Raw genomic sequence first — 14,838 nt, 5'->3', positions numbered from 1 at the left:
CCAAAATAAAGTTAATCTAATAAACACTCATCGATGAACCATGATGATAGGAGTTAGAGTCTACTTTCCATAGATGATTCCAATTCTTACGTAGTTTTCCTTTGATGGGGTGGCACTGTGCGAAGGAATTTGGGAGCGCGGATTTCGTTGGTTCAACGCTTTCCTTTGTTGCGATTTCAAGCGAAATGAGATAGCGGATTTGGGGGATGGATGGTTTAATCCATCCTCGCAAAAGTGGGGGTGATACTCGAATTATATATGATAAATTATGAAAATACCCTTCTCTTTTCTCGTTTCCCATGCAAAGTTTCTGCCATGCCGTGGTGGGGAAGAACATGAGGTGCTTGGGTGTGGTGGGGGAGGAAGAGGATGGAGGTGGTGGGATGTGGTGGCAGACTTAGGTGAAAGAGGTGGTGGCGTGTGGTGGGGATGAAGTCCCGTAGTGTAGTGCATAGGATATGCGCACCGGTTAGCTAATTGATGTAGTTCAAGTGTGTGTGTATGACACCCATTACGTAACCGGTGCCTTGGCATAAAGGGGTTTGACACCAGTTACAACACCGGTGTTGTGTGTGTGTGTTTTTTTAACTTTATTTGCATAACTTTTGTTTAAAATTTAATTGTATAATTTTTTTTAAAATTTAATTGTTTAATTTTTTTTACATTCATAAAAATTTAATTTTCTATTTATTTTAAAATTTCATATAATTTTAATATTTTGTTCATTTGTATTAATTAATTATAATTATTTTTATAACATCAAATTACAAAATCATTCTCTTTTTCCATCAAGGGTATTTTGGTAACTTCCTTATTCTATCTATTTTTACAGTTTATTTTATCTATCACATCAATCAAATCTTTTACTAACTTTCATAAAACTTATCTCCAGATTCACTCACTTTACCATCTAAATCCACTAAAAAACACACATTCATTTATCCAAATTAACACAAATTCATCTTCACACTCTTCCCATATTCATACCCCCAAAGGAACATAACCTTATTGTTGTTTGGCCATGGATACAGATATGTCATCAATTTGGTTCATGAAAATCAAAAGGAAAACATATATATAATATTACAAAAATATTTCCAAAAAAAAAACAAAAAATAAAGAAAAAATAGTTACTTTATTTTCCTGAAACAACTTTTTTTACTAGCTTATTTGGAATAATATCTTGAATATGAAAGTGATTCGGATAAGCGACAGTTGGTGTAACATAAATTTAATTTCTCTTACTCATTGGATGAAAGTGAAGTAGCAATAAAAAAGAAAACCATTGAATAGGTGAAGGTAGTGAAAAAGAAAGTCCAAAAATTCTTTTGTATGCATCTACGTGGGTCATTAATGCGAAATAGATAATACCATAAATATTGCTTATTCATTCAGAATTTCAGAGAAACAAGTAAGGATCAGCTTTTGTTGAAACTTGTGGGAATATAATTGTTAATATCAGTGACCTTGTTTTATAGTACTAATACATATCCGAATATAAGTGGTTGTGGATCATGGAATTCCCATGGCCACAATTTTACGCCACTTAATTATTTCTGTTACACAAAAATATTTAGAGCCGCAAAGGTAAAAAAAAAAAATAAATAAAAATCTAGACTCTCTTTTCTGTTTTAAATGATAAACTATATATTCATAAAATTATGAAGAATAAAAAAGAATTTAAACATATAAATAATGTTACTTTGTAAAATAATTGCTTTAGAAAAAACAAATAAGGTCTTTTTAGATAAACAGAGAACGTTGATCACACTCTATTTGGTATATCTTTAAGTACATAAGTATAAGTATAAGTATATAAGAATACAAATAATAAAAAATTATTTGATACTAATAACTATTATTATTTGACGATCTATTTTATAAGAATAAAATGATCTTAATAAAAGTAAGTTTTTTTTTTTTTTTATAAAAAAATATAGAAAGAAGATAATAAAAAATAATATAAAATGGAAGCAGAAACTTTTTGGTATCAATTATTTGTCCTACAATGATTCTACGTATTACAAAAGAAAAAGTGATGCATATCAAATATTTTGTTTTCATTTAGTATTATTGACGTGCACAAAAAAAATTGTGTCCTAAAAATCAAATGGCCCAAATGCAATTTCGTGTATGCTTCTCCCATTACTCGTTTGACTCATTTTCAGTTCGTCCAAAACAACAAGCGCCATTTAAATTTCCACTGTCCACGGCATAATCAGAGTTGACATACCCGACACGAACCATGGCAACGGTGGCGCAGCCGTGTCCTTCATGGAAGCGCGGTTCTGTTCCGCTCTCCAAGCGCCTCACACGACGTCGTTTCAGCGGAAGAATCACTCTCACGCGCCTCACCCCACAAGCTGCTCTGGTCCAAGCACCGCCTCCACCTTCCGCGCCCAGAGACAATAGCTCCATTCAGGTCCTCACCCTGTCACGTGCCAATGACTTGCAAGCCGAGGCCAGAGCCATGGCACGCGCGGCCAATGCGACCGTCTACAACCCGCAACTGATAGCGTCCATGTATGGCTCTCAGCCCGTTAAGGTCATCTCTCTTACCCTTTTTAGATACCCTTTTGGAAGTTCTTTCGTGGGTACGGCTCGGATTTTGAGGATTGGTTGATCCCTTTTTTGTGGTAGGTGGTGCGGAGGACCCTTCAGATTGTAGGTGCGTTGGGTTCGTTTGGGATGAAGCTGTTGCTGGACCAGAGGAATGGAGTGCTCGATAAGAATAGAATAGTTCGTGCGTCTGAGCTTAAGAACATATTTACGAAGCTGGGTCCCACTTTTGTGAAATTGGGTCAGGGATTGTCCACAAGGCCTGACATATGCCCACCGGAGTATTTGGAAGAGCTTTCTGAGCTTCAAGTGTTGTGTTCACTTCCCTTTGACTCGTTTTTGATTCAAAATCAGTGTTTCTTTCGTTTGTTAGTTAGTGAACGATTATAACTATAAAACTTAAAAAATTTAGAGCATGTGTAGAGGTTGACTACCTTTAAGTGCTTTGTTTGGAGAAACTACTTGAGTTAATATTAATTTAGATAAAATTCTGTATGAAAACTTGAAGAAGAAAATAGAAAGTAAAATGTATCAAGTTTCTTTCACAAGTTAAAATCAATTAATGCACAAAGTTAGATGAGAGCTTCTGTGGATGAAAAGTTGAATTCAGTTTACTTTCCTATTTCTCTTCATTAAGTACATATAGAGAAATTTATTCAAGTAGAGCCTGGGTATTTGTTTGAGTAGACCTTATATTACAGTAAAAGAAGATAAATCTTGTTTGGATAAACATTTCAGTAAGGGTAAAGAATGGAAGTTTGATGATATATTGAAGGTATTTTGTTTGAAAATAAGCAAGAGTTGATTTTTCGAAGGCTTGCTTTCTTAAGCTTAAGCATGTAGCTAATGGAAGTAAGACCAGACAATTTATGTATGTGGATTGTTTCAAATAGCTTTATACAAAGGGCTGAAAATGAGGCCATCCAAACGGTGCCTAAGAAGTTTGGTTTGCAGTGTGACTCATCAATATGTAGCGTACATTAGCATACTCTTTTGTGTATAATGTCTTGGTTCTTATATGCAATGTGAATTTATTTGATGATGTAGTGTACGATGGTATACGCCCTTTATTATAATTTTTTCTATGAAGTTCTGCATTAAAGAATTAAAAGTAAGGGTAATTTTTATCCTGTATGTACTTTACCAGGATGGTTTGCCTACATTTCCTGATGAGGAGGCCTTTGCATGCATTGAGAGGGAATTGGGTCTATCTCTTGACTCCATATTCTCTTCTATATCACCATCACCCATAGCAGCAGCCAGTTTAGGACAAGTTTATAAAGCTCAGTTGAAATATTCAGGAAGACTTGTGGCTGTGAAGGTGCAACGTCCTTGTATTGAGGAAGCAATAGGATTGGACTTCTACCTGATAAGAGGTCTTGGGATTTTTATTAATAAATATGTTGACATAATCACTAGCGATGTTGTTGCGCTTATTGATGAATTTGCACGTAGAGTATTTCAGGAGCTCAACTATGTGCAGGTTAGTTCTTCAATCATTTCCATATGTTCGTTTGAATTTTGTTTTCATTTCGTAATTTTTTTAGAAAAACATAAAATGATAAAACGTTGCATCTTTACCCTATTGACTTGTGTCTAGAAAATGCTTGAATCTACTTGTAGCTTTCTTCATTTGTAGTTATGGGTGTTATGTTCCCTGTTTATTGATAGTAAACTACTTATTTGTAAATTATGTAAGATTCTTTTTCAGGATTGAATGTAAATTTTGACAGGTTCCTGCAGGAGGGACAAAATGCAAGGAGGTTCAAAAAATTGTATGCTGACAAGGAAGATATCTGTGTCCCTGATGTTTTCTGGGATTATACAAGTGCCAAAGTACTGACGATGGAGTGGGTTGACGGAGTCAAACTAAATGAACAGGAAGCTATTGAGAGACAAGGATTAAAAGTGTTGGATTTGGTTAATACAGGCATTCAGTGCAGCCTCAGACAACTACTTGAGTATGGATATTTCCATGCAGATCCACATCCTGGGAACCTTTTAGCAACACCGGAGGGAAAGCTTGCTTTTCTTGATTTTGGGATGATGAGTGAGACTCCAGAAGAAGCAAGATCTGCCATAATTGGCCATGTTGTTCACTTAGTTAACCGAGACTATGAAGCTATGGCTCGTGACTACTATGCTCTTGATTTTCTGTCACCTGATGTTGATGTATCACCAATTGTACCAGCACTACGAGACTTTTTTGATGATGCACTTAATTATACTGTGAGTGAACTTAACTTCAAGACACTGGTGGATGGTCTAGGAAACGTTTTGTATCAATTTCCATTCAATGGTGAGATATTCTTTTTATCAATTTCTCATTTTCATGTTGTACCCTTTTATAGTGATTCTTGAGTCATTTCAGCCAGGGATAGATACACACTTCCAAAAACACATTGATGACAACATCAATTATATTTTACCCGTGAAAGAAAATAAAACATTTTGATATTTTTGTTAAAACCTTCAATTTCAATGGTTGAGTGATGATATTGTCTATTTCAATACCTGCTATGTTGCAGAGTCTGATGGTTTGGATTTGGGTTTTTTTTTGCATTTTCTTTTGGCAGTCCCAGCCTACTATGCTTTAATATTAAGGTCTCTCACTGTCTTAGAAGGTTTAGCACTTTATGCTGATCCCAATTTTAAGGTTCTTGCGGCATCTTACCCATATTTTGCTAAGCGGCTGTTGACAGACCCAAACCCATATCTCAGAGATGCTCTTATAGAGTTGCTTTTCCAGGATGGGAGATTCAGGTATACATTCAGCTATCTAAAGTCTATGTTTTATTGATTGAATATGATGATAGCATACTTTTTTAAGTAAATTTACTTGAATAGACATTGATCTGTCGAGTGCAGGTGGGGTAGGCTTGAAAACCTGCTAGTCCAGGGGAGAATGGATAGAGATTTCTCCGCAAAAGAGGCTTTACAACCTGTCCTAAAAGTATTGTTGAGTCCAGATGGTGAAGAACTCAGGACCCTTGTTATCAAAGAAGCTGTTCAAGTGACTGAAGCTTTTACACTTAGCACAATTTCTGATACATACAAGTCAGTTCCTGATTTTATGAAGACTCTTGTTTTCAATGGCAATGCAAATGGACCCATTATAATGTCCGAAGTTGAAACACAAAAGATGATAGAGCTTAGAGATCAAGTATTCAGGATATGGGGACTTTTGCAATCATCTAATGATTTTGATCGAGATCTTTTACTACCTATACTACAGGTAAGATCCAGCGTATTCTGCATTATTGTGTTTCTATAGAGTATGAACCATTTATAGAATATAGAGACATTCGGAAGGTGTTAATTTATTTATTGAACTGATTTCTCATGTAACAAAAACTTAGCACAACTATAGCACTTGGTCAACAACTTTGTGTAGCAATGATGTGACATAAGACAAGTACAAAATAACTCTGATACAAAGATCACTGCATATGATTGCAGCTACACTGATTCAATACAAAATAAAGAAATATTATGAGAATACATTAAAGATATATTTGAGATTGAAACACATGCTAATTTGAGATTCCTGTAAGCACAAATCCAAAACCACAATTAAAACAATTTTCTTTAAAACAAATATCAGTGTTTCAAAAGTCAGTATTAATAATTATTGATGCAATAGAAGTGCTTGACTTTGAAGGATGTACAGGGATTATCCACTGGTTTTTGAGTATCTAGCATGCACGTGTAACACCAATACTGCACTTTATTAAACGTCTACAGTTCCTTAATTAACATTTAACAGAGGAAATGCCATTGAGAAGATGATCTTGAAACAATGGAGTTAAATTTATAAAAGACTTGAGAAAACATTGGAGAAAAGGAACTTGAGAGATCTATACTTGGATCTCATTTGCTGGACATCACAAAGTTCTAGCTCTTGGAGGAATTGTTTTATTGCACCTAAGTTCACGAGTGACACCATTACTCAATACTTAGTTTCAATATTTGCTCAAGCTACCACATTTTTTTTCTTACTTTTCCATAAAACAATATTCCCTCCAATGAAAACACAATATTCAGTGGTGAAATGTTTTCCTATGGGAGATCCTACATGGTTAGCACCACAATACCTATAGATTTGTGTATTTCCGTTATCTTGATATAGCGGATTTTGTCTTGGAGCCTTTTGAGGTATATAAGGATGCAAATAACAACATTCCAGTAATTAATGTGAGGAGTCTACATAAACTGACTAACTACCTCTTCTATAAAAAACAGGTCAGGTCTAGTAATAAAGAGATAAATGAGTTTTCTGATAAGTCTTATGTACCTTCCTAGGTCAGAGAAAGATTCATTTTATTGGGTAATTAATTTCAAATTTGGATCCGAAGAACTATTGATGAACCTACTCAATTATGCCCATTTCTTTCAAGATATATATATATATATATATATATATATATATATATATATATATATATATATATTTTTTTTTTTTTTTAAATCGCAGTACCATTCTTTGATTGAATCATTTCAGTGCCTAGAAAATACTTAATACATGCAAGATCTTTGGTTTGAAAGTGGGTGCACAAATGCTTCTTTAGCCGAGTGATTTTATTGGCATCATTCCTTGTTGTGAAAATGTCATTAGCTGTTAGGAACCTAGAAACAGTGATGAAGGAACAAGATGGAAAAAGAAGCAAAGATAAAGTCTTTTGCACTGTATTATTCACATTACACACAGTACAAACCAAATCTTACAAAGGAAAATTCCTTTCCTTTCTCATGCCAAAAAGATCCCCCCTAACTCTCCCTGACATGACAGTTAAAAAAAGTCGTCATGTCATATAATATAACAACTAACTGTTAACCAATTAACTGCTTCTTCCCATAGTATTGTCTATGATAGCTTACACAATTAAACACTTTTTCCAAGAGATGTATAACAATAAAAACCTAGCGATCCACTTTAGTGCGTTTTAGCCCAAAAGTTAAACAATATGACTAACCAAATGAGACGCATGGAGTTTGCTTAATACTATAACCAAACCACACTCCCCTTAAACAACAAATCCAAGAGGTTGTTTCATGTGGATTTCCTCTTCCAAGTCACCATGAAGGAAAATATTATCAACATTTAATTGATGGAGAAGCCAATGACAAACAAATGCCATCGAAAAAAAAAAAGTCGAACAATAGTAATTTTTGCCAATAGAGAAAAGTATTACGGTAATTAAGGCCATATATCTAAGTCCATCTTTTGGCCACCAATTTAGTTCTCAAGCATTCAAGTTCACCATTTGGCCCAACTTAAGCATGTTACATTTGACCAATCATTCGAGCCCTGCATTGGTAAATGACAATAAGTGACAATGATTATGACTATGATAAAAACTTGATGTATTGTTTGATTGAGGGTGTCATGAGCAAGGAAGACCAAAGGTTCAACTAATGGAATAGGGAAGACTTGTTGGATAGAGTGAACCTCTTCCAAAAACTTGTAACACTTGCAAACATATAGTATCTTTTTGTTTTAAGAGAATAACAATGATACTCTTTACGGAGTAGAGAGTATCCTAGAAGACACATTTGATGACTCGTCAAATGTTTATCCAAAGTTGGAGATATGTCAAGGACAAAAACACACAAACCAAAAGCACATCAGAAGGATCTTTCATTAAATACCCACATAAATTTGGAATGTTCAACGGTTAATTTAACAAGACATTTATGCCCAAAACATGTGATAGGAAGTCCTCAAATGTTAGAATGGCTGACAAGTGACATGTAAGAAAGAAGGTCTTCCCCCCAAAATTTCTTAGGAACATGATACTAAAAAAAGTGTAGTTTGTCCTATTAAGTTCCCATTTTCCCTTTCAACAATCTCATTATGTTGAGGTGTGCCGGCACATGAAGACTCATGGACTACGCCCTCTTTTCGGCAAAAGGAGTTGAACTCACGATTATTGTTGTCCTCGGCCTTATCAGATTCCAAATTGATTCCTCGGCCTTATCAAAAGGAGTTGAACTCATGTTTGTTAGTTACTATTGATTCCAAATTGATTCTTAATCATATTGATAGACTGAATAAAAGTAGAACTAACCTCAAATTTGTGCTTCAATAAGAAGGACCCAATATAGGGGACAGGACTTCTCTTATTGGTAGTGGGAAAATTTACAAGCTTGTGTTTAGTAAACTCACATCTCACAAGGAGACATTTAACCTTTAAATTCTTAAACAAGAAAGGGAAAATAAATTTTATAACTTGGAATGCAGGATGTGCCAGCCGATAATGGTGTAGTTGAAATTTTTCTTTATTGGTCATGGTGGATTTAGATATGAGGAAGTGGCTATTTATAGCCGAATCCTCCATATAGTAAAGACCATTCCATTTTTTAGCATGTCCAATCGTTCTTCCTGAGTTCTTTTCTTGTAAAATACAAGAGTTATTATAGAAAACATTACGTGAATGATCTTTTTTGTTTTTGTTCAAAAATGGGATTAGAGGACAATTTACGGACATGAAAGACACATTTTAAGGTTATGGATGTGCTTATTTGGACCTTTCCATGTCCTATTGCTGTGAAAGTTTCTTGTGACTAGGACATGGAGAATATGTGGAGAAGTATTTGGGTAGTGGGGTCATATTGCCAATGACTCCATAGTCTAGTATCCAATAGTCAGAAAAACGAGTATCTAAAGCATCAAGACCGAAAGAAAATGAAATGAAAACTTACTAGAATATATTAGAGAGCACGTACTTGTGGGCTGGATATTCTACAGTTCTGTAGTAGTTTGGGATCTGTCACCAATTTCCATTCCAGAATTCATGATCTCAGGCCATATTGGTTATGCAACAGTAAAGGCTACAACAGTGATGAGAGTGGCGCAGCAATGAAAGCCACAATTTAGGTTATGATCAAAGACTCCCCAAGATCTAGAGCTCCAATACTATCTCAAATTTACGAAGAATATATTTCTTCTATATTTGAATAATGAGGCCATTTGACTTAGAAATACATGAGACTGCTGATTATTTTAGGAAATATAGAGAGCTAATTCTAAGTGTTAGAAGTGGGTTTTAAGTCTAGCTCAACCCCACAAAACCAGCTAATAAGGTGAGGATTGCACCCACTTATATATTGTGAATTAGTCTTATTTTTAGTCGATGTAGGACTTCCAACACTAAAAAAACAAATTCATGTAATTATGGGATTGATTTTAAATACATAATCGTAGTACTAGTACCAATACGTAATAAAGAATAAAGTTATAGCAGGGATAAAATAACAAATTTCCTTAAATACATAACGAGCTATACAAGCACACCCTGTTCTGTTTGTCAGTAAGTGTTTTTCATTTTTAACTTGGATATAATTCTGTCAAAGTTAATGCAGTTCCCTTTGATTATTATGAACAAAACTTCTTCTATTAGTGACAGTCAGAGCAGGATCGATTCATTGTGATACCCATATTCATATTTATGGTGACTTGTATAGAGAGAGGAAAAGAAATAATGAAAAAAGAGTTCACCGCTAGTACCTTGATTAAAGATAGGAACAACCAAATTGCTCTGAAAGTAATATAAACTATTCTAACGAAAAGAAAGAAACATTGAGAATAGTGTTAAATGAAATAATTTTAAGTTTTTAGTTGAAGTGAATTTAAGGCATTTTATATTTGACCTTCAGTTTCATTTTTCTTAATCAAATTTGCTAGTAGTTTAATTTAAGACAAATTTTTGTTTGCACATGAACAGGTCCTTCAGCAACCTGAGGCACGCAGACTTGGGGAACGTGTTATGGGCGGGATCTCTCAACGTCTTGCAGCACGCTTTCTGCAACAAGTACTTCGAGTTCCAACACCTTCCACATAGATTTTCTATGTGCTTGTTAGAAGGTAATTTGAATTTCTTCGTTCAATATAAGTTTTACAAAAGTGATAATAGGTGTATAGGATTCTAGGTGTGATAAAAGTTGAAATCCATTTCAACATAATATGATTTGTGACTAAAATCGAATTCTTGTGCCCAACATTACGAACAAATTTGAAAGAAGAATTTGCTTACAAAATGCAATGGATTGTCGTATTTTAGTCATAGGATTAGTTAGGATTATGTTACTCGAGGTTTGTTTAGATCTCATTAGTATTTTCTTCGGTATAATTTGCAATGCTAGTTTAGTTCAGTTTGTATTGAATTGAATCTCTCACCGTACTATGGTAGCTTATATTATTTTGTTTCCTTTAACGTGTTTTAACAGGGAATAGAGGAATTACATTCTTACAGAGCAAGAAAAGAAATTGATTCTTCCAAAATTGTTGGATTAGCTTGTTTGTTTTGGATCCTCTCCTTTGCAAGAAAAAAGAAACCTGTACATATTATATACTCAGTATTATTGATGCTGCAAGCATCATAATCAATCATAATCATCATCATCAAGAACAATAATGTTATAGTGTCAATTGAAAAGGCATTGCTTTGTGCCTCTTGTTCTTTTCATGCACTCTGATCTTTGAGTCATAAATGCATATATTTATTTCTATTAACAGTGACAAGTAACAATAATAGTTTTATTAGTTTTATAAGGAATAAATATATTTTTCCTTTCTAAACTAACAAACAAATTTGTATTTTTTTCTTCAATTGAATTATAAAATATTTTGTTCTTGCACTTTCATGTAAAATATTTTTTCAACAAATAACATGTGAAAATTATATTTTATTATCAAATTTTATTTATCACATGAAAATCATTTATATATTTTTTATTAAAAAGAATATTTTACATAATTTTTATGAAGTTCAAAGCCTAAAAGGTTTATAATTTAGTTTAAAAGTAAAACATTTATTTTTTATAGTAGTTTAAGAACAAAATAAATGTATTTTCCACATTTTATAATTACGAATAATTTTTCAAATACTATATGCTATTCTTTACGTTCATAAATAACTGTACTCCAAAACACTGATTACTTAGAAAGTGTAGTTAGTATAGTTAGTATGCTGATACTTAAACAACTATAATTACTTTAAAGTTTTATTTTTTTCATAAACTTCTTGTTATGTAGAGATTTAGTTAAATTTGATTTACTTACTAATTAATATAATATAGTGATCAATCAAAGAACAATTCATTTATGGGATTTGAACGTTTATTGAATGTGTTTTTGTGAATCAGAGGAAATCTATACAAAATCTATTAACTAATACTAAAATGAATTGAAAATGATATGAATGTGTATGAATGCAAAATGTTTGATGAAATGCTTAAGTAAAGTAGAATGCTTTTAAGGTGTTTGATGAAATGTCTAAGCTACTAATGCGTGTATAATATACAATGTCATTATCCTAAATACAATCTAAACATGTGAGATGCTTCTAACATACAAATTAACCTCAACAAAGTCACTGAAAACGAATTAACAACTTAATGTGCCGAAAATTGAAATTTGAAAATTGCTCATGAATGTTCATACGTGAAATTTGCAAGGCATGGTCGTGAATCACTATAGAATGGTTGAAATGATCATATGATTATACAGAACGCTTAGAAATTATCTAAATAGAACATAGAAACTGTAATCATGCACAATGGTCGAGTAGAACGTAAAATCTTAAATCAAGAATCCTAGTTTAACGGAAATAACAAACACATATGCGAATGTGAAATTGGATGCAAGAGTCACGAATTGGATGTAGGAATGGTTTGAAATCATCACGTAAAGCATCATAAAGGAATAACGAACACGAAACAGGCACAAGAAACACGAGAAAACGAAATTCGAAATCAAATATGGATGTAACAGTATGTAATCCTACAGATTCAAAATTCATGAATCAAGTTGAGTGGTTTATGTATGATTGATCTTAATCAAATGACATTTGATATCTAAATATAATGATTGTTGCATTCTCTGAAATTTCAATAGGATTCCAACTTGATATGACTAAACCAAGCAAACTTAAATCATGAACTCAATTCAGCAAAAGAAGAACGAGAAACATGGAAAATTGAACTACAAAATGAAAGAAATAGATGAATCTATTAAGGAGAATCATTCTTACAACAATTGTGTTTGTGGAAATGGAAGAATTCTCACAGAAAAAGCTTCAAGAATCATCCATGATTGCAGTAGAATACCAAGAAACATAGAAAATCATGGTGGAGTGAGTGTGAATGAAGGTATGGTGTGTGATGGTTCGCATGGTGGTGAGAGTGAATGGTATGATCGTGACTGGTTCGCGCTTGTGTGGATTGTGAGTTCCTATTGAGGGAGTCAATGGTGCTAACTTTTAATTAGTTTTCAACTAGTGTAACTGGCCAGTACAAGTTCCATTAACTAACTAAATCCCTATCTTACACCAATCTAACTAACTCATCTTCACTTGTAACTTAGGTAGCAAGTTCCCAACTGTAGCCACCTAATGGAGTAGGTCATAACCATTGGTTATTGTGTTCATTTAGGTTCTACAACCTTCCACAGCAGGTGATGCAACCATCCCCTTGATAGCTCATGTTTGCCTCCAATTCTAAACCTTTCACGTGCATTCTTCACAAATAGCCTTGGATCCACTTCAACCATAAATCTCAACAACAACTTCTTCCATTCAATTCTCTTCCAGTAGTTCCACACTTGACCCTTGTCTGTATTCACAACTAAAGAAGCAAATTAGAATTCACAAACCTAAGTTATACTATAACTAAAAACACCTAAATGAACTAAACATGTGAAAATTAGATTTAGGCGTTTCATGCATCCTTGAAAGGTCAGCACAAATGTGATTTAATGTTCTAAAACTTTCCTCACAAGTACCATGTCATCTGGATTTGAAAATAAAAAAAGTCAACTATAGTAAACTCTTTTAGCAAAAAGTCAACTCTACAGTTTTTCACTCAATTTTGGTTGATTCAGATTTTCCCCATAGCTTCCTTTCAATATTTGATTTCTTTCCTTGATCTTTTTCCATGCATTAAACTCAAAAACCTCAAAATAGATGTTAGTCACACCAAACTCTTCCTAAAAGCTCCTTAAACTAGACTACAACTAGATCAGCTCTACTTCTAAGCCTTTGTACCTAAACTAAGACCAATAATATGCTATTACCTATTTATTGACCTATATTGCAAGCTAAACTAGACCATACTAACAATACTCCTAATGATTACACTAAAAATACATTAAAAACACCTAATTAAGCCACTTTTGTAAAACTAGCCTAAAAATCTAACTAAACTAATTCCAAGCTAATAACTCCTAATTAACACCTTAAATCTACCCAAAACAATGTAATTAACTAAGAAAAACTCTAGAGATAAGATACTTATCACCTCCTTACACTTAACAATTGCACTCTTGGGCAAGATAAGGAAAACATGCTAGCAAGTTCAAGTTACAAAACAATCAATCATTAAAAGCAACTCCAAACAAAGATTTTCAAGTAGTGAACATTCAAGATTTAATGGCAAAAACAATTTCATCCTCATAGGTGGTGTTTCCACTCTACATTCAAGTGTATATGAACATATTTGCTCTCATAATCCAATCCAATGAACATCTTTATGGCTTTGCAAAGTTCCTAAACAATACCAATCACATGAATGCAAATTGAAGATTAAAAAGACTTATTTAGTGGCTTGTAATGAGGTTGGACTAAGGTTGTGGTATATGAAAGATAAGTAACGCTTGAATCCTGAAATGTGAAGGGAATAAGGGTGGAGAGTGATGATGAGTGCATATTTTTGCCCTCATTTAATGTTTAATTCTAGATTTTTAATTGAATTTTGTTCTTAACAGATTGATTTAGTTGGAATTTGTTATAATTGGGTTTATTGAGCATGAGATACAAAAAGATGTTAAAAATAGCTTTTTAGTTGCATAAATTTTTTTTGGATATTTTGAAGTGTGTTAATGCAGCTACAACTAAGTTGAACTCATGGAGGTGTGGAAATAAATTGCTTAAAGCTTCATGACACCTTAGAGATAAATCCAAGAATAGAAATCATCAAAATCACAAAATTCCAAGTTAAGCATTGCATGAAGAAGGCATGAAAAGCTTCAAAAAGTGAAGAAGTTTGTCTAAGCCAAGCAGAAGAGGGAACGAGCAACAAAAATTAGATCTTGTGGTTTTCTCTATCTTTTTTCCAGAAGAAGGGCTTTGATAATTCATAAATATTTATGATGAAAGATAATTTGGGAAAATATATCTTTAGATATTTTATTTGATATTTTTAAATAATTATCTTATTTAATTTTAACATAAAATATCAAAAGATAATAACTACCAAATCTTTTTAAATATGACAAGATCTTCT

The 14,838-nt window shown here is 33.2% G+C and overlaps 1 protein-coding gene across 1 annotated transcript; it reads left to right on the top strand.

The window, feature by feature from the left end:
- The first annotated feature begins 2,106 nt into the window (after positions 1–2,106).
- Positions 2,107–11,028, top strand: LOC114184893 (protein ACTIVITY OF BC1 COMPLEX KINASE 3, chloroplastic-like). The gene is made up of 8 exons (XM_028072280.2): positions 2,107–2,545; positions 2,641–2,868; positions 3,707–4,042; positions 4,303–4,858; positions 5,136–5,322; positions 5,428–5,794; positions 10,284–10,423; positions 10,786–11,028. The coding sequence occupies exons 1-7, from the start codon at positions 2,246–2,248 to the stop codon at positions 10,398–10,400; spliced, it is 2,091 nt and encodes a 696-aa protein (XP_027928081.1). The 5' UTR covers positions 2,107–2,245; the 3' UTR covers positions 10,401–10,423; positions 10,786–11,028.
- Positions 11,029–14,838: the final 3,810 nt, after the last annotated feature.

The sequence above is a fragment of the Vigna unguiculata genome, chromosome 5 (assembly GCF_037176805.1).
Source record: "Vigna unguiculata cultivar grain cowpea cultivar isolate G323 ecotype 2 chromosome 5, ASM3717680v1, whole genome shotgun sequence".
In the NCBI taxonomy this organism is placed as follows: domain Eukaryota; kingdom Viridiplantae; phylum Streptophyta; class Magnoliopsida; order Fabales; family Fabaceae; genus Vigna; species Vigna unguiculata.
Note: the sequence above shows the minus strand (reverse complement) of the source record. Positions and strands in the feature narration are given on the sequence as shown.

What these genes read in the sequence shown, in the direction of transcription:
- LOC114184893 (XM_028072280.2), top strand. Translation starts at nt 2,246, where the DNA reads ATGGCAACGGTGGCGCAGCCGTGTCCTTCATGGAAGCGCGGTTCTGTT. An exon ending in GTATCAATTTCCATTCAATG is followed by an intron (nt 4,859 to 5,135) that starts GTGAGATATTCT and finishes TTCTTTTGGCAG; the next exon opens with TCCCAGCCTACTATGCTTTA. An exon ending in TTCCAGGATGGGAGATTCAG is followed by an intron (nt 5,323 to 5,427) that starts GTATACATTCAG and finishes TGTCGAGTGCAG; the next exon opens with GTGGGGTAGGCTTGAAAACC.